This window comes from Oncorhynchus keta, chromosome 17 (genome assembly GCF_023373465.1).
Source record: "Oncorhynchus keta strain PuntledgeMale-10-30-2019 chromosome 17, Oket_V2, whole genome shotgun sequence".
NCBI lineage: Eukaryota > Metazoa > Chordata > Actinopteri > Salmoniformes > Salmonidae > Oncorhynchus > Oncorhynchus keta.
The window spans coordinates 20,456,051-20,477,049 of NC_068437.1; the positions used below are offsets into that span (position 1 = coordinate 20,456,051).

The 20,999-nt window shown below is 41.8% G+C and overlaps 1 protein-coding gene across 2 annotated transcripts in view; it reads left to right on the forward strand.

Moving 5' to 3' along the window:
- LOC118396607 (VPS9 domain-containing protein 1-like) overlaps positions 1–6,489 on the forward strand; it is a 29,879-nt gene extending 23,390 nt beyond the window's left edge. Inside the window, exons 14-16 of one of the 2 annotated variants that reach the window (XM_035790903.2) lie at positions 1,831–1,935; positions 4,365–4,482; positions 5,629–6,489. In XM_035790903.2, coding sequence (XP_035646796.1) covers positions 1,831–1,935; positions 4,365–4,467 — 208 coding nt within the window. In that variant the 3' untranslated portion in view covers positions 4,468–4,482; positions 5,629–6,489. The remainder of the gene's footprint in view (positions 1–1,830; positions 1,936–4,364; positions 4,483–5,628) is intronic. The other variant, XM_035790904.2, reaches the window with a different exon arrangement.
- Positions 6,490–20,999: the final 14,510 nt, after the last annotated feature.

Genomic DNA, 20,999 nt, shown 5'->3' on the forward strand with positions numbered 1-20,999 from the left:
AGTGGTCGACTTGTCAGACTTCATCAGGGCTCACTAAGGCCAGACGCAGTAGGGGTCTGGCCAAGGATCACCGCCCCCTGCAGAGTGCCTCATCCTGGCCGACCCTCAAAGTGGGTCGCCTTGTCTGGAACTTACCCTGGCAGGTCCCAGCTGGCATAGGAGCCGTGGGAGGGAAAGCAGCTCTACTGAGTAGCAGAAAGGGCTATAGATCAGAGACCATCTGAAGGGAATACAGAGCTTAGACGCTAAGGCATGCTTGAGGTTGGGGTTGGGGGCGAGTAATATAGTGAGGAAGTTTACTGGGTTGTTTGCTTGATTTAGGGGTCTGCTACTTGAGGATTTAATGAGGCTTGCCAGTGTAGGCAGGAAACTGATGAGGTAGATCACAAACATTTAAGAGCCAGTCCACAAGCTACCTAAATGACACCCAGTAAATGGCTGTCTGCATCGTAGCCCATTGCATGAGCTTATACAAGGCGCCTTTAAAACTAAACTGTTAGAGGATTGTGGGCTCCAATTCTATGCTCCCACGCCCAACAAAACAAATCTCTGGCCCTCTCATTTTCTCTGTCTCATATTCATGTTTTAGGGGCATTCAGAGAAAAGCTCATGCTCTGTATCTGTCTCCTTGTATCGATGTAGTCGGAGCTGAATTCCACAAAGCCTGGTCTCTGCTCCACTCTGTTGGTGGAGTTCATCAGGAACTTCCTTCAGCATGGAGTGGAGTTTAGTCAGCTAGGTCTCGTCAAGATATTTTGGGGTGTGTGTGATGTTTGGTTTTGAACATGGCATACTGTTTCCAACAGTTTCCATTTTAGGGGGTAATATCTTTTCTCCATTGCTTCTTAATGTTCAGTGCGTTTCACTTTCACACTATTGAAAGAAGTGCTTCCTATTCTGAGGAGTCGGTTTGGGACTGTAGAATGAATGGCTTCAATGTGACCATTATTCTCACTAATGACTTTCTATTGTGTTCACATGAAAGTATGAATGCAGTACGCATGTGTGAACATTATCAATCCATTTCCCCTTTTTTCTTGTCACCTTAGTTTCCTTTTTACACACACACACACACACACACACACACACACACACACACACACACACACACACACACACACAGTCTGCAGCCAACTTCCTCATTCATTGTTCGTCTCATTCTTTCTTTTGTTTCTGACTAGGTGGGGGCTAATTTTGTCCTCTCTATCCTCTTTTGTCTGAACCAACTCCCATTTCAATTAATTTTTTTCCCTCACACTCCTCTACATCGTCTTTTTCAATATCAAAAATGTTTTTCTAAGATTTTTCAGAACACTAATGTCTTTTTAAATATGTCAACTTTGTCTATGACTGGTTGCATTATGACGCTTCATGTTTGACCCTGAATTTGATATTTATGCTAAAACTGGAATTTATAGACACTAATTTGAAGGTTCTAGGAATGTATGTGTCTCTGCGTATTTACAGTAAAGGAGGGTGTGATTTAAAAAAAATTATCATTATTATTTTTGGTTTTGATTATGGGTGTGAAGTGTGAGCCCTGGCTCTCTGGGGTTATATGACACGGTCCACGCCTCTTTAACTTGCATGCCAGGGATTTGGTTACCTCTGGCTGGGTCAGTAAGGGGACAGTCATCCACCTTCTCACGCAACGAAGTCTGTGATTGCGGTAGATGGGTGATTTAATAAGGGTCACTGGACCAGTGGAGATATTATAATTTGTGAAAATGTGTACCACAACAGATTATATATATTTTTTTTAACAATTGAATTCTAACACAACCATTTAAAATATTATTTGATTTAATTTCTTCTCTGTTTCTTTGTTAGTGGGGCAGATGACTTGTTGCCCATCCTCTCCTATGTGGCTCTGCACTGTGAGCTGCCTCAGCTGGTGTCAGAGTGTGCGGCCCTGGAGGAGTTCATTCATGAAGGGTAGGTCTCCAACTTACATACACACTTTTAAAGTTCACCTCACAGAAAACATGTCCCCAACTCCATTGTACCTCTCCCCCTCCAATCTCAACTCTGGCTTAGTCTGTATCAGTTTCCCTTTGCGTGTCAGCTCAGACCACACCCGAGAGCTCTATTTATCTTAGTAAAAACAGCCTTTAATAGGCTGGTTAGATTGGCAGTGATAAAGGAATGTGGGGATATTCTGGTTTGGTTTTCCTTTCCAATAAAAATACAAATAAAAGCCTACTTGATGTTTATACAGCTCAGTGGTTTGGAAGAGCAGAGTGTAGGGAAGGCTGGGCTCACTGGGTCCAAGGCCCTACAGAGGCGGGCCCCCCATGTAGGAATTATTGCTGTGATTTCCAGAATGACACGTCAAAAAGTAAAGAGGGTGGGGTGATGTTATTTACATGCCTATAAAAGCACGTGCCCCCGGCCCACCCCCACCATAGAAGCTTATGGATAGATATCTTTCGATCTCTCTTTCGATCTCTCTTTCTCTCACTCGCTCACTCTCACACACACTGCCCTGGCATGAGTTGCTCTCGTGTCTTGGTCTCATTAGCTTAAGGTCACCCAGAGTTGACTTGAGGCTCAGGCCTTTCACTGCTCCCTTATGAAAACCTCCACCCTGCTTACTGTCCTGCCTTTTTATCCTCCCCACAAATCTGCTCTTCCCTCCCCCTTTTATATACAGATGGGCCAGGAAAAAAACACTTGTTTTACTGGACCATTTGCCTTGTTTAGTCATGGAATGGTCTGATATGAGGAGGGAAGTTGTTGCATAAAACCATCTTTATGGTAATCCTCAGCCACCAATTGTGCAAGTTCTCCCACTTAAAAAGATGAGAGGCCTGTAATTTTCATCATAGGTACACTTCAACTATGACAGACAAAATGAGAAGGAAAAAAATCCAGAAAATCACATTGTAGGATTTTTAATCAATTTATTTGCAAATTATGGTGGAAAATAAGTATTTGGTCAATAACAGAAGTTTATCTCAATACTTTGTTATATACCCTTGGTTGGCAATGACAGAGGTCAAACGTTTTCTGTAAGTCTTCACAAGGTTTTCACACAATGTTGCTGGTCTTTTGGCCCGTTGCTCCATGCAGATCTCCTCTGGAGCAGTGATGTTTTGGGGCTGTTGCTGGGCAACACTTTCACCTCCATCCAAGGATTTTCTATGGGGTTGAGATCTGGAGACTGGCTAGGCCACTCCAGGACCTTGAAATGCTTCTTACGAAGCCACTCCTTTGTTGCCCGGGCGGTGTGTTTGGGATCATTGTCATGCTGAAAGACCTAGCCACGTTCCATCTTCAATGCCCTTGCTGATGGAAGGAGGTTTTCACTCAAAATCTCACGATACATGGCCCCATTCATTCTTTCCTTTTCACGGATCAGTCGTCCTGGTCCCTTTATAGAAAAACAGCCCCAAAGCATGATGTTTCCACCCCCATGCTTCACAGTAGGTATGGTGTTCTTTGGATGCAACTCAGCATTCTTTGTCCTCCAAACACGACGAGTTGAGTTTTTACCAAAAAGTTATATTTTGGTTTCATCTGACCATATGACATTCTCCCAATCTTCTTCTGGATCATCCAAATGCTCTCGAGCAAACTTCAGACGGGCCTGGACATGTACTGGCTTAAGCAGGGGGACACGTCTGGCACTGCAGGATTTGAGTCCCTAGCGGCGTAGTGTGTTACTGATGGTAAGCTTTGTTACTTTGGTCCCAGCTCTCTGCAGGTCATTCACTAGGTCCCCCCCGTGTGGTTCTGAGATTTTTGCTTGTGATCATTTTGACCCCACTGGGTGAGATCTTGCGTGGAGCCCCAAATCTAGGGAGATTATCAGTGGTCTTGTATGTCTTCCATTTCCTAATAATTGCTCCCACAGTTGATTTCTTCAAACCAAGCTGCTTACCTATTGCAGATTCAGTCTTCCCAGCCTGGTGCAGGTCTACAATTTTGTTTCTGGTGTCCTTTGACAGCTCTTTGGTCTTTGCCATAGTGGAGTTTGGAGTGTGACTGTTTGAGGTTGTGGACAGGTGTCTTTTATACTGATAACAAGTTCAAACAGGTGCCATTAATACAGGTAATGAGTGGAGAACAGAGGAGCCTCTTAAAGAAGAAGTTACAGGTCTGTGAGAGACCAAATACTTATTTTCCACCATAATTTGCAAATAAATTCATGATTTTCTGGATTTTTTTCTCATTTTGTCTGTCATAGTTGAAGTGTATATGTGATGAAAATTACAGTCCTCATCTTTTTAAGTGGGAGAACTTGCACAATTGGTTGACTAAGTACTTTTTTGCCCCACTGTATGTTGATTTTCTTTTATTGATCTGTCTGTAAATTGTACAATGATGGTGCAGAGAGTTCTAACAGTTCTTCTCTATCTCAGGTATCTGATTGGAGAGGAGGGCTACTGCTTGACCTCTATGCAAAGTGCTCTGCAATATGTGGAGTCATTGCACACAGGAGGTTTTCAAGTTGCACAACACTAAATCGGCCTGATACAGGTAATATACATCCAAGATGATCAAACGTCACACTGAGTACAAACAAGATCTTTCTGAAATATATCCTTGTTTAGAGGCAATTCTTCAATATTATTTAGTTTTTAATCTCAATTGTTTTGATGTTACTCTTAACAATGGTAAAATGAAATGAAATGTTAAATTGAGAATTCTATGATAACATTGAGAAAGGGCCCAACTAGATGTGATTGAACTGATTGGGGTTGGAGGGTTCATTGTTCTCAGTATCTTTGAAGTTGGATGAGTCATATAGTATAGCGGGCCATTGAGCAGTCTTCCCAGAGCTGGAGAAGTTACACAGGGATTAATTATATATGACATCATCAAACAGTCCCACCTAAACTCCCAGTGACATAATTAATCCATGCTAACTAAACATTTGACTTAAAAGTGTGCTCTGTCTGCAGAGCTGTCAGTTATGCAAGGCTGATCAGTTATGAGAAGGACTCCTCTGTTTCACATTTCAGATGGAATAACAGATTTAGTTTAAATGTCAATCCAATCTCCTCCTAATTCATGCGTCCTAAATGGAACAGTCCGTTGTCGCCATGGATATAAAGGGGGGTGATTTGGAGTGTCCCTGTAGCCTTATTGAGTGGCCAATGAATGTTTTACAGAATTTAATCAAATAATTGTATTGGAATTTGGGGATTATTGACATTCTTAGTTCATCTCCTATTGATCTGAAAAGATTCTGTAGAACTTCACACTAGGCCTCTGTACTGCACTTCTACATAACATGGAGGTGCAGGCTAGTGCTGTAGTCTGATTATCTCCCCTTCTCTCTGAAGTGTGGACTCTTTCACCCCTTATGGATGTCAGAAGGAATGGACTGGAGTAAAAGGGAAACTCCCTAGCCCATGCTTACACTAATCCAATGCTTTTAACTCCACGAGGGTGTGTAAGCAAGTGTACACTTTAGGTAGAAGGGTAAAGGATCGGAATGCAACCCTGGACCAAGTGAATAGCAACTTTTCTACACCTAAGAACATTCAACCCACGAGTTCATTGATTGAAAGGGCATCCATTAAATACAGTAACGGGACACTTGAGCACATTGTTGGTCTCACATTGTGTATCTGGGTGTTGGGTACCAATGAATTGAGTGCTTATTGTTTGCTGTTTCAGGGTGCTGCTTTGAAATGGAAACCTGTGTTTCCCCTTGTTGCAGTGCTCTGGACTGGCAGTGCCTGTTAGCTGCAGACTGGACCACCATTCAACTTAATTCAGATATTCTGCGCAAGAAAGGATCCTATACTTCGGCTTTCAAATAAATGTTCTTTTTTTAAAGTGATCCTATTGAACTGTAGTTTCTATGCAACAATGGTTCTGATGGGCTGGACATGATTTCCAAGTTCTGTTTGTGTTCAGCCAAGTGATTTGACATGGCCTGTTGACTGTTACTTGGACTAGCTGCAATGTGATATGGTCTGGATGGACTACAGCGTCTGTGGTTATGAGTCGCCTTATTTGAGGGGCATTTAGGTCAAGTGCTTGAAGCTTTGTCATAAGTCACTGAAGTCTGGAAAATATTTTATTGCTATTGTCCAATATTGCTAATTTTTATTGCTTTCATTTATGAACTGACCCTGTCATTTAATTCAGTTCATGTCTGAAAAAGCACTATTTACCACCATAGAGCAAAATGTGTGTATTTTTGAAACTCTAAAAAAGCATGGATTGATAAATGATTGTGTAGATGCTTACAGTATATTATACATTATTCTTATTTCAGGAGAGGAGGTGGAAATGAAGACCCGTATGCCTTTAGATGTATTTAGATTCTAGTTTCATTTTAATCCTTGCATTCAGGAGATGTTTTAGGATCATTCTAAAGAAAAGAACTAGGTTGGTATTTATTGTGCTACCTGGGAATGTGTGTGTGTGCAATAATGTGTGGGATCCATTCCTCTGTGTAAAAGTACATGCAAAATTGAGATATGGGGCCCCCATGTGACCATGATTAAAACAAATTAACTTTTGAAATTAGTTGGTAATAACTTGTTGGCAGATATTTAGAAGTAATCTTTTGTATTTTGTGCACTTGGGTGGATGGTGTAATAGAGGGGATTCACAAAGGGGGGGGGGGGTTTATTTGCACTTTAGGAGCATCTTAGAACAGAAATTGGTAATACTTACATTTTAATTATAACTTTTGCACTTTAGGTTTGTCCCACTTCTGAAATCCCCCTCACAAAATCACTGTAATAGCGTGCGAGCAAGCAGATAACATGTTAAGATATGAAAGGCATTTTGACATGTTTTCACAACAATAGTGTTTAATACTTACAGAATTTAACATGAATTTATCATGAACTGGTGTTATTACAGTATAAAGTTGAGGCATGTTAATTAAAGAGTTTTATCAAATTTTATTTGTCACATGTGCCGACAACAACAGGTGTGGATCTTACCGTGAAATGCTTACTTAAAAGCCCGTACTGAATCAATGTACAGGGTAGTCAAGGTAATTTGTACACGGAGGTAGGGGTAAAGTGACTACACATGGATGATAAACATCGAGTAGCAGCAGTGTAAAAACAGGGGGGGGGGGGATCAATGTAAATAGTCTGGGTGGCCGTTTGATTAATTGTTCAGCAGTCTTATGGCTTGGGGGTAGAAGCTGTTACGGAGCCTTTTAGACCTAGACTTGGCACTCCAGTACTGTTTGCCGTGCAGTAGCAGAGGGAACTGTCTATTACTTGGGTGACTGGCGTCTTTGAAGATTTTTTTGGGGGCCTTCCTCTGACACCGCCTAGTATATAGGGCCTGGATGGCAGGACGCTTAGCCCCAGTGATGTTACATTCCCCAGTTTCTGTGTTTTGGGTTTATGTATGTGTGTATTTCAGGAAATGGCTTCCTGAAGTCCAAAGCAGCTGATTGGTCGGCCCCATTTCAGATTGGAGCTCTGACCCCGCCCTCTCGTCAGGAGATACAGCTGTCGGCAATTACAAACTCCTTCCCCAGCTGGATAAAAGCCAGTGTTCCTTTGTTAGGAGAGAGAGCTTCTTGGTATGTCTTGTGTTTTGTTGTTGGTCTGTGTAATTGTTGTGAAGTATTTTGTAGCCGGTCCTGCAGACGTATGTGCATATCAAAAGGACTTTTGATTATTGAAATTGTTCACTTTACGTTAGTAATTATTCTATTTTTGTTCCCAGGGGGGAAGGGGAAGGCACCTTGGGAATACATATTCCCGTAGTATTTACTATGTCTACGCACTCTAGGTAAGACCTGGGCGGACAGTCCCCTGTATTGGCGTGCTAAGATAGGTAGGAGAGGGGGCTCTAACTTTTTACTTTCTTTGCTTTGGTTCTGTCCAGCCCCTTTTCCCCCAAATTACAGTGTGAAGGAAATAAATTCCCTGTTAACGGTAAAATTCTCTGCCTATGTCATCCTTACCCGCACCTGCAATCCCATACCTGTTTCACCTTCCACAGGGAGTTGAGTGTAGCAGGTGTTGCGTTCCCTTCTCTAAGAGGTGTGCATAACAACAAATGTATAGAAACATTTCATAATGTTTAGAAAAAGAATCCAGTTGTCTGGATATTTGGATTCTATTTCTATCTGTTTTATAGTGTCTAGGGGACATGTGCTGAGAGGTGACTAGTTTGTTTCTACCAGGCTCTAACAGTCACTCACAGCACTGGAGATAAAGGCAATGGTCACGTTCCAGGCTGACTACATTGCAGACCCATGCTAGATCTCACAACAACTGGATAGGTGTTTAACTTATCTGCAAACCACATATGATATTGCAATCTGATGCCCAACTCTACAGTTGATGACGAAGCACGCAACCATTGGTTGATGCAACATCTGCGATGTAGTCTTTTGCCTCTTTGCACATCTACACTGCATGAACAAAAATATGTGGAAACCTGCTTGTCGAACATTTCATTCCAAAATCATGGGCATGAGTTGGTACCCCCCTTTCTTGGAAGGCTTTCCACTAGATGTTGGAACATTGCTGCAGGGACTTGCTTCCATTCAGCCATGCGCATTAGTGAGGTCGGGTCCTGATGTTGGGAGATTATGCCTGGCTTGCAGTCGCTGTTCAAATTCATCCCAAAGGTGTTTGATGGGGTTGAGGTCAGGGCTCTGCAGGCCAGTCAGGTTCTTCCACACCGATCTCGACAAACCATTTCTGTATGGACCTCGCTTTGTGCACGGGGGCATTGTCCTGCTGTAACAGGAAAGGGGCCTTCCCCAAACTGTTGCTACAAAGTTGGAAGCACAGAATTGTCTGGAATGTCATTGTATGCTGTAGCATTACATTTTCCCTTCACTGGAACTAAGGGCCCTAGCCTGAACCATGAAAAACAGCCCCAGACCATTATTCCTCCTCCACCAAACTTGACAGCAGGCACTATGCATTCGGGCAGGTAGCATTCTCCTGGCATCTGCCAAACCCAATTTGTGTGTATATACAGTTGAAGTCGGAAGTTTACATACACCTGAGACAAATGCATTTAAACTCAGTTTTTCACAATTCCTTACATTTAATCCTAGTAAATATTCCCTGTCTTAGGTCAGCTTGGATCATCACTTTATTTTAAGAATGTGAAATGTCAGAATAATAGTAGAGTGATTTATTTCAGCTTTTATTTCTTTCATCACATTCCCACTGGGTCAGAAGTTAACATACTCATTTAGTATTTGGTAGCATTGCCTTTAAATTGTTTAACCTTGGTCAAACGTTTCAGATAGCCTTCTGCAAGCTTCCCACAATAAGTTGGGTGAATTTTGGCCCATTCCTCCTGACAGAGCTGGTGTAACTGAGTCAGGTTTGTAGGCCTCCTTGCTCGCACATGCTTTTTCAGTTCTGCCCACAAATGTTCTATGGGATTGAGGTCACCAAAGTATGCTCATCTCTAGGAGACTGAACACGTCTCCTTCCTGAGCATGTATGATGGCTGCGTGGTCCCATGGTGTTTATACTTGCATACTATTGTTTGTACAGATGAACGTGGTACCTTCAGGCATTTGGAAATTGCTCCCAAGGATGAACCAGACTTGTGAAGGTCTATTTTTCTTCCTGAGGTCTTGGCTGATTTCTTTCGATTTTCCTGTGATGTCAAGCAAAGAGGCACTGAGTTTGAAGGTAGGCCTTGAAATACATCCACAGGTACACCTCCAATTGACTCAAATTATGTCAATAAGCCTATCAGAAGCTTCTAAAGCCATGACATAATTTTCCGGAATTTTCCAAGCTGTTTAAAGGCACAGTCAATTTAGTGTATGTTAACTTCTGACCCACTGGAATTGTGATACAGTGAAATAATGTCTGTAAACAATTGTTGGAAAAATTACTTGTCATGCAGAAAGTAATGTCCTAACCGACTTGCCAAAACTATTGTTTGTTAACAATACATATGTGGAAAAACAACAAGTTTTAATGACTCCAATCTAAGTGTATGTAAACTTCTGACTTCAACGGTGTGTGTGTGTGTACACACATGCATACAGACAGTGGGGCAAAAAAGTATTTAGTCAGCCACCAATTGTGCAAGTTCTCCCACTTAAAAAGATGAGAGGCCTGTAATTTTCATCATAGGTACAATTCAACTATGACAGACAAAATGAGAAAGAAAATCCAGAAAATCACATTGTAGGATTTTTTAAATGAATTTATTAGCATATTATGGTGGAAAATAAGTATTTGGTTAATAACAAAAGTTTATCTCAATACAGAGGTCAAACGTTTTCTGTAAGTCTTCACAAGGTTTTCACACACTGTTGCTGGTATTTTGGCCCATTCCTCCATGCAGATCTCCTCTTGAGCAGTGACATTTTGGGGCTGTTGCTGGGCAACATGGACTTTCAACTCCCTCCAAAGATTTTCTATGGGGTTGAGATCTGGAGACTGGCTAGGCCACTCCAGGACCTTGAAATGCTTCTTACGAAGCCACTCCTTCGTTGCCCGGGCGGTGTGTTTGGGATCATTGTCATGCTGAAAGACCCAGCCACGTTCCATCTTCAATGCCCTTGCTGATGGAAGGAGGTTTTCACTCAAAATCTCACGATACATGGCCCCATTCATTCTTTCCTTTTCACGGATCAGTCGTCCTGGTCCCTTTGCAGAAAAACAGCCACAAAGCATGATGTTTCCACCCCCATGCTTCAAGTAGGTATGGATGCAACTCAGCATTCTTTGTCCTCCAAACACGACGAGTTGAGTTTTTACCAAAAAGTTATATTTTGGTTTCATCTGACCATATGACATGCTCCCAATCTTCTTCTGGACCATCCAAATGCTCTCTAGCAAACTTCAGACGTGCCTGGACATGTACTGGCTTAAGCAGGGGGACACGTCTGGCACTGCAGGATTTGAGTCCCTGGCGGCGTAGTGTGTTACTGATAGTAGGCTTTGTTACTTTGGTCCCAGCTCTCTGCAGGTCATTCACTAGGTCCCCCCGTGTGGTTCTGGGATTTTTGCTCAACGTTCTTGTGATCATTTTGACCCCACGGGGTGAGATCTTGCGTGGAACCCCAGATCGAGGGAGATTATCAGTGGTCTTGTATGTCTTCCATTTCCTAATAATTGCTCCCACAGTTGATTTCTTCAAACCAAGCTGCTTACCTATTGCAGATTCAGTCTTCCCAGCCCGGTGCAGGTCTACAATTTTGTTTCTGGTGTCCTTTGACAGCTCTTTGGTCTTGGCCATAGTGGAGTTTGGAGTGTGACTGTTTGAGGTTGTGGACAGGTGTCTTTTATACTGATAACAAGTTCAAACAGGTGGCATTAATACAGGTAACGAGTGGAGGACAGATGAGCCTCTTAAAGAAGTTACAGGTCTGTGAGAGCCAGAAATCTTGTTTGTTTGTAGGTGACCAAATACTTATTTTCCACCATAATTAGCAAATAAATGCATTAATCTTACAATGTGATTTTCTGGATTTTTTTTCTAATTTTGTCTGTCATAGTTGAAGTGTACCGATGATGCAAATTTTAAGTGGGAGAACTTGCACAATTGGTGGCTGACTAAATACTTTTTTGCCCCACTGTGTGTGTGTATATGTGTATATATATATGATTTGCCCTGGGGGGGATTTACAATTAAACTAATATAATTTTCATCATGTATGGTACAATTCAACATTAGAAAATGGCCTTGTTGATTTGTGTGCTGGAATATGAAGGAAAAAGGTGTTCTTATTTATCAGGATGCCTACACCTCCGCTGTTACTTCAGTAGGTGGCAGCATAGGCCTCTTCAACACTGCTCCTCTCTTGGAAATTATTCAGACACCTTGGCTTTTTCCAAATGTTTCCTTTACAGCCTCATTCTAAAAATGAGGAAAACAAATTACTTATCTACGCACACATATTGACAAAGTGACTAAATTTTTTTTTTTTTTGCCAATTTCTTGGATAAAAAAAATACCTTATTTAAATAAGTATTCAGACCCTTTGTTATGACACTCAAATGAACTGAGGTGTTTCCTGTTATTTCTACAACTTGATTGGAGTCCACCTGTGGTAAATTCAACCCCATAGTATTACTTATGCATCTCAGGATCTCTACTTGCACACCGTCTGCACATCGACCACTCCAGTATTAATGCTAAATTGTAATCATTTTTGCCTCTAGGGCCTATTTAGTGTCTACCTCCCTACTCTTCTACATTTCCACACACTACATAAATAGATTTGTCTTTCGTGTTATTGACAGTACGTTTGTTTGTAACTGTATTGTTTTTGATGCCATGCTTTGCTTTATCTTGGCCAGGTCGCAGTTGTAAGCAGGGACTGGGAGACTAGTCAGGATTGAGGGAAAGATGAATAGAGCACAGTACAGAGAGAGGCTTTGATGACAACCTGCTGGGCTGTAATATATGCTGTTGTATTTCACATAGTACATGAACCACTACATTGACTTGTATTTATTTTTGTATTTGGCTCTTGAAGACTTACGAACATGTGTGTTAGTTTGAGTCGGAATCAATATGCTATTTTATTGGAGAAACCACAATAAACCTTCATCTTAATTAATTTGTGTGGAGCGTCTTGGACTGGGTGGTTATTATGAATGGGTGTGTGACAAGTCCTATACAGTCGTGGCCAAAAGTTTTGAGAATGACATAAATATTAATTTTCACAAAGTCTGCTGCCTCAGTTTGTATGATGGCAATTTGCATATACTCCAGAATGTTCTGAAGAGTGATCAGATCACACGTGCCGTCATCATTGCTTTGCACAAAAAGGGCTTCACAGGCAAGAATAACCATTTATTGGATCATCAATCATTTCAAGGAGAACGGTTCAATTGTTGTGAAGAAGGCTTCAGGACGCCCAAGAAAGTCCAGCAAGCGCGAGGACCGTCTCCTAAAGTTGATTCAGCTGCGGGATCGGGGCACCACCAGTACAGAGCTTTCTCAGGAATGGCGGCAAGCAGGTGTGAGTGTATCTGCACGCACAGTGAGGCGAAGACTTTTGGAGGCTGGCCTGGTGTCAAGAAGGGCAGCAAAAAGAAGCCACTTCTCTCCAGGAAAAACATCAGGGACAGACTGATATTCTGCAAAAGGTACAGGGATTGGACTGCTGAGGACTGGGGTAAAGTCATTTTCTCTGATGAATCCCCTTTCTGATTGTTTGGGGCATCTGGAAAAAAAGCTTGTCTGGAGAAGACAAGGTGAGCGCTACCATCAATTCTGTGTCATGCCAACAGTAAAGCATTCTGAGACCATTCATGTGTTGGGTTGCTTCTCAGCCAAGGGAATGGGCTCACTCACAATTTTGCCTAAGAACACAGCCATGAATAAAGAATGATACCAACACATCCTCCGAGAGCAACTTCTCCCAACCATCCAGGAACAGTTTGGTGATGAACAATGCCTTTTCCAGCATGATGGAGCACCTTGCCATAAGGCAAAAGTGATAACTAAGTGGCTTGGGGAACAAAACATTGATGTTTTGGGTCCATGGCCAGGAAACTCCCCAGAACTTAACCGCATTCAGAACTTGTGGTCAATCCTCAAGAGGCGGGTGGACAAACAAAACCCCACAAATTCTGACAAACTTCAAGCATTGATTATGCAAGAATGGGCTGCCATCAGTCAGGATGAGGCCCAGAAGTTAATTGACAGCATTCCAGGGCGTATTGCAGAGGTCTTGAAAAAGAAGGGTGAACACTACAAATATCGACTCTGCATCAACTTAATTTAATTGTCAATAAAAGCCTTTGACACTTACGAAATGCTTGTAATTATACTTCAGTATTCCATAGTAACATCTGACAAAAATATCTAAAGACACTGAAGCAGCAAACTTTGTGGAAATTAATATTTGTGTCATTCTCCAAAATTTTGGCCACGACTGTAGGTTCTAACTATAAAGAAGTTGAGGAAAAATTGTTCCTTTTGAGAATGTGTTCTTTCCCGTTCAAACTCACTTGTCCTGATACGATGCCCAATCCAAATTTGACAGTCAGCCAAATCCTTACATAGCCCTTCTATATGCCCCTCCCCTCTGCACAAAGTGAGTCGACTGACTCCAGAGTCTAATGCAATAGGATGATTTGTTTAGAAAAGGAAGACTTAGCCCCAGACAGTGGTTGGGGCAGTGTAAACCTGACGGAGCTGTGTGCTGGAGGCTGGGCAGGGAGAAGGAGAAGACGTAGGCTCTGTCGGGCAGATGGCTGGACTGTTCAGTGAGTCTCCGGACCAGAGGAGAAAACATGTCACTCTGAATCAGGAGGGGTCCGTAGACAACCTCCCCCAAACCGGAATACCCTCTCCCTCGCCTGTGGAGAACATTAATAACTTTAATGCAGATCTCTTGCTCACTGCAAGTCCTGTTGAATCTCTTCCAGTCCACTTACCTTGTCACCTACATAAAATCTGAAATCCCTGTCAGAAACGGGTCCTATCAGGGCCCATTATGCCATAACAGACTGTACTCAGTCCAAGCCTTCTCTCCTTGCAAGACACAATCCCTGCACCATTCCAACAATCACTGCTCCAACATTTTGGCGGCCCCTCTCTTGACAACGGAGAGGGAAACAAGGTTTTGGAGTTCATTTCCTGCAATCCTACACGTTTTGCAATGGGGCTACAGAAAATGTTGCAGTTTTAACAGAAGTTTTATGTAAGTCTACACATTTTGCCAATGTAGAGAAGATATTGCAATTTTATAACAGATTTCATGCAATTCTACAGATTTGGCCATAAGCAGGAGAGATGTGTGCAGCTTTTAAGGAAATATCCTGCAATTCTACACATTTTGTCTTGACTTATGCCATTCCTTTACTTTAGATTGTTTGTATCGTTAGATATTACTTATTAGATATTACGGCACTGTTGGAGCTAGAAACACAAGCATTTTGCTACACCCGCTATAACATCCACTCAACACGTGTATGTGACCAATAAAATTGGATTTGAGTGAGAGATTACAAAATCAATGGGGGCCTCCTCGGTCTGTAATTTGACCATGTATACTAGAAATTCAGATATCTGGCTAGACTAACTTACCGGTCTTAAAAATAGTAGCTGACATGGGCTAATTAAGTGACTGACAAGAGAAACACTGCTGATGAAGAAACACATTTCTAAATTGCAAGTTGTGTAGTCTACTAACCCCACTGAGTTAAAATATAACTCAGCAAAAAAATAAACATCCTAACTGTCAACTGTGTTTATTTTCAGCAAACTTAACATGTGTAAATGTTTGTATGAACATAAGATTTAACAACTGAGACATAAACTGAAGTTTCACAGACGTGTGACTAACAGAAATAGAATAATGTGTCCCTGAACAAAGCGGGGGTCAAAATCAAAAGTAACAGTCAGTATCTGGTGTGGCCACCAGCTGCATTAAGTACTGCAGTGCATCTCCTCCTCATGGACTGTACCAGATTTGACAGTTCTTGCTGTGAGTTGTTACCCCACTCTTCCACCAAGGCACCTGCAAGTTCCTGGACATTTCTGGGAGGAATGGCCTTAGCCCTCAACCTCCGATCCAACAGGTCCCAGACGTGCTCAATGGGATTGAGATCCGAGCTCTTCTATGGTCATGGCAGAACACAGACATTCCTGTCTTGTAGGAAATCACGCACAGAACTTGCAGTTAGGCTGGTGGCATTGTCATGCTGGAGAGTCATGTCAGGATGAACCTGCAGGAAGGGTACCACATGAGGGAGGAGGATGTCTTGGATATACCGATCCTGTGCAGGTGTTGTTACACGTGGTCTGCCACTGCGAGGACGATCAGCTGTCCATCCTGTCTATCTGTAGCGCTGTCTTAGGTGTCTCACAGTACGGACATTGCAATTTATTGCCCTAACCACTTCTGCAGTCCTCATGCCTCCTTGTAGCATGCCTAAGGCACGTTCACGCAGATGAGCAGGTACCCTGGGCATCTTTCTTTTTGTGTTTTTCAGAGTCAGTAGAAATGCCTCTTTAGTGTCCTAAGTTTTCATAACTGTGACCTTAATTGCCTATCGTCTGTAAGCTGTTCGTGTTTTAACGACCGTTCCACAGGTGCATGTTCATTAATTGTTTATGGGTCATTGAACAGCATGGGAAACAGTGTTTAAACCCCTTTACAATGAAGATCTGTGAAGTTATTTGGGTTTTTACGAATTATCTTTGAAAGACAGGGTCCTGAAAAAGGGAAGTTTATTTTTTTGCTGAGTTAATTTTTAAAAATATATATATAAACAAGGAAATTTCTAAGTGACCCTGAAATACTTGTGTATTTTGGGGTCACTTAGAAATGTCTTTGTTTTTGAAAGAAAGACATTTTTTTCTCCTTTGAAAATAACATCAAATTGATCAGAAAGACGGTGTAGACATTGTTAATATTGTAAATGACCATTGTAGCTGGAAACGGCAGATATTTTATGGAAAATCTACATAGGCGTAGAGCCCATTATCAGCAACCATCACTCCTGTGTTCCAATGGCACATTGTGTTAGCTAATCCAAGTTTATAATTTTAAAAGGCTAATTGATCATTAGAAAATCCTTTTGCAATTATGTTAGCACAGCTGAAAATGGTTGTTCTGATTAAAGAAGCAATAAAGCTGGCCTTCTTTGGACTAGTTGAGTATCTGGAGCATTAGCATTTGTGGGTTTGATTACAGGCTCAAAATGGCCAGAAACAGATTACTTTTTTCCGAAACTCATCAGTCTATTCTTGTTCTGAGAAATTAAGGCTATTTCATGCCAGAAATTGCCAAGACACTGAAGACCTCGTACAACGCTATGTAGTACTCCATTCACAGAAAAGTGCAAGCTGGCTATAACCAGAATAGAAAGAGGAGTGGGAGGCCCTGGTGCACAACTGAGCAAGAGGACAAGTACATTAGAGTGTCTTGTTCGACGCCTCACTGGTCCTCAACTGGCAGCTTCATTAAATAGTACCCGCAAAACACCAATCTCAACGTCAACAGTGAAGAGGTGACTCCGGGATGCTGGCCTTCTAGGCAGAGTTCCTCTGTCCAGTGTCTGTGTTCTTTTGTCCATCTTTATCTTTTATTTTTATTGGCCAGTCTGAGATATATATTTTTGCAACTCTGCTATGGAACCTTTTATAGACAGGTGTGTGCTTTTCCAAATCATGTCCAATCAATTGAATTTACCACAGGTGGACTCCAAGTTGAAGAAACATCTCAAGGATCATTAATGGAAACAGGATGCACCTGAGATCAATTTAGAGTCTCATAGCAAAGGGTCTGAATACTTAGGTAAATAAGGTATTTCATTTTTTAATTTTTAATGTAAGGTACCAAAATATGGAAAAAGTCAAGGGGTCAAAAGTTTGGACACACCTACTCATTCAATGGTTTTTATTTATTTATTTTTGCAATTTTCTAAATTGTAGAATAATAGACATCAAAACTATGAAAAAATACATATGGAATCATGTAAAAACCAAAAAAAGTGTTAAACAAACCAAAATATATTTTATATTTGAGATTCTTCAAAGTAGCCACCCTTTGCCTTAATGACAGCTTTGCACACTCTTGGCATTCTATCAACAAGATTCATGAGGTAGTCACCTGGAATGCATTTCAATCAACAGATGTGCCTCGTTAAACGTTATTTTGTGGCATTTTTTCCACTACTAAACCACTACTAAAGGGCATCAATAAGAAGAAGAGGAACACAAGCAATGGGCATTAGACCGGTGGAAATCTGTCCTTTGGTCTGATAAATCCAAATGAGAGATTTTTGGTTCCAACCGCCGTGTCTTTGTGAGACGCAGAGTAGGTGAACGGATGATCTCCACATGTGTAGTTCCCACCGTGATGCATGGAGGAGGTGTGGGGGTGCTTTGCTGGTGACACTGTCAATGATTTATTTAAAATTCAAGGCACACTTAACCAGCATGGCTACTACATCATTCTGCAGCGATACGCCATCCCATCTGGTTTGCCCTAAGTAGGATTATCATTTGTTTTTCAACTGGACAATGACCCAACTCATCTCCAGGCCGTGTAAGGGCTATTAGACCAAGAAGGAGAGTGATGGAGTGCTGCATCAGATGACCTGGCCTCCACAATCACCCGACCTCAACCCAATTGAGATGGTTTGGGATGAGTTGGACCGCAGAGTGAAGGAAAAACAGCCAACAAGTGCTCAGCATATGTGAGAACTCCTTCAAGACTGTTGGAAAAGCATTCCAGCGAAGCTGGTTGAGAGAACGCCAAGATTGTGCAATACTGTCATCAAGGCAAAGGGTGGCTACTTTGAAGAATCTCAAATATAAAATATATTTTAATTTGTTTAACACTTTTTTGTTACTATAATATTCCATATCAAATCAAACTTTATTTGTCACATGCACCGAATACATCAAGTGTAGACTTTACTGTGAAATGCTTACTTACAAGCCCTTAACCAACAGTGCAGTTCAAGAAGAGTTAAGGAAATATTTACCAAGTAGACTCAAATAAAAAGTAATAATAAAAAAGTAACATAAGAATAACAATAATGAGGTTATATACAGGGGGCACCGGTACCGAGTCAGTGTGCAGGGGTACAGGTTAGTACAGGTGGGGGTGAAGTGACTATACATAGATAATAAACAGCGAGTAGCGGCAGTGTACAAAAGGGGGGGTCAATGTAAATTGTCCGGTGGCAATTGTATTAATTGATCAGCAGTCTTATGTCTTGCGGGTAGAAGCTGTTGAGGAGCCTTTTGGTCCTTGACTTGGAGCTCTTGTACCGTTTGAGAAACAGTAGCTGAGAAAACAGTCTATAACTTGGGTGACTGGAGTCTCTGGCAATTTTATGGGCTTTCCTCTGACACCACCTACTATATAGGCGGTGTCAGAGGAAGCTTGTACATGTAGTGTTGTACTGGGCCGTTCGCACTATCCTCTGTAGCGCCTTACGGTCAGATGCCAAGCAGTTGCCACACCAGGCGATGATGCAGCCGGTCAGGATGCTCTCGATAGTGCAGCTGTATATATTTTTCAGGATCTGGGGACCCAAGACAAATCTTTTCAGTCTCCTGAGGGGGAAAAGGTTTTGTCGTGCCCTCTTCACTACTGCCTTGGTATGTTTGAACCATGATAGTTCGTTGGTGATGTGGACACCAAGGAACTTGAAATTCTCAACCTGCTCCACTACAGCCCTGTTGATGTTAATGGAGGCCTGTTTGGCCCACCTTTTCCTGTAGTCCACGATCAGCTCCTTGTCTTGCTCACATTGAGGGAGAGCTTGTTGTCCTGGCACCACACTGCCAGTTCTCTGACCTCCTCTCTATAAGAGGCCTACAACTGTTGTGTCGTCAGCAAACTTAATGATGGTGTTGGAGTCGTGTTTGACCACGCAGTCGTGGGTGAACAGGGAGTACAGGCCATAGTGTAGCACTACGTGTTATTTCATAGTTTGGATGTCTTCACTATTATTCTACAATGTAGAATATAGTAAAAATAAAGAAAAATCCTTGAATTAGTAGGTGTGCCCAAATGTTTGACTGGTGCTGTATATATATCTATGCACATATAGTCATACCTCTTGACTTTTTCAACATTTTGTTGTTTTACAACAATTCAAAATTGATTAAATATTTTTTTAAATCTCACCCATAATAACACACAATAAACCATAATGCCGTTGGGGAAAATGTTTTTAGAAATGTTTGCAGATTTATTGAAACTGAAATACAGAAATATTTCATTTACATTAAGTATTTACACCCCTGAGCCAATACATGTTAGAATCACCTTTGGAGGTGCAGCAGCAGAATTCATGATAGAGGACACTGAGGGATTCCCTTTAACCGGAATGGGGTGGCCGCTGCTATAACCTAGACAGATAACAATCCAGACCCCAAGGACTACACCACTAGTAGTCTGTTATATCAGCCTATAACCATGTGTGGGGTGTAGTGCCCTTGCTCTATTGTGTGATCTATACCAGCGGGAGTAGCAATAGGAAGCCCTAGGATGACATTGTAGGGCTGAACTTGACTGCATCTCAGGTGTGGTCTTCCTCATACAAGGACCATGGCCAGTGTGCCCTGGAAAGCATGAATGACAGCTACCCAGTGCATTTGTCATCCTATTGTCAGTGCCTGCTGACATCTACTGTTCATGTCAACATTGGGAACTTACCTGATAAACTGTGTGTGTGGTCACGCCCTGATGATGGTTGCGTGCAATTAGCTGCTATTTCCATCTCCCTCTGACCTCAGAGCTGGCCACAGATGTGACAAATGTCTCTGGAGTGTGTAAGCCTATATCACTGGTTTCCAAAAACACCAAATGACCATCTGTTTTTAATAAGATACAGAATTAAACAGATCACTCTGCTCTCTCTGTCATCACACTACTCTAGGAGTTGTTCCCCTATCTGTCATATGTGGGACCACACACACGTCATCGTAACTAAGATGAATTGTAACTAAGACACACACAAACACACATATTCTTATACAAAATGTAAATAATATTTTCCCAGTTTCCCAGAATGTATCAAGTTAATCTGTTGCCTGTCTGTTTGTCAGCCTGACTGTATGTTGTGGTGTCTTTTGGCCTGTGAATGTGAGGCATGTGTTTTTTAGAAATGTTAAACTAAATAAGCATTTTGGTCGGGACTTGCTACACTCGCACGGAAAGGGGAGCATGATACGGCCAACGTCTCATATCAGTTTTTCCGTCCGTTTCAATAGTTCAATCCCTCAGCTGATTCCTATGTTTTGAGGAGTCTGGGTCAGTCCAATTTTTTTTCTCAAAACCAGAGGAGAAATTTGGCGCCCACTTTAACTGTCCTGCTTTGCTCCTTACCATGTCTTCAGCCTGTACGAAGTGATTTGTTGTGTCATCAGGTACAGGCCCAGTCCAGGCATTAACATATTACACTTAAGTAGTGCAATTAATCAGCTGCATTTCAATCATTTTCAGTACTTTTTGAATTACATCTGTAGTTATGTCTGCTCTGTCTACTGCAGCTTGAATGCCTCTTAATGATATGGCAAATGAGGTCAGGTGCCATACAACCATCATAATACACTTTCTTCTCCTTAAAATATGAACGTTACCTTTG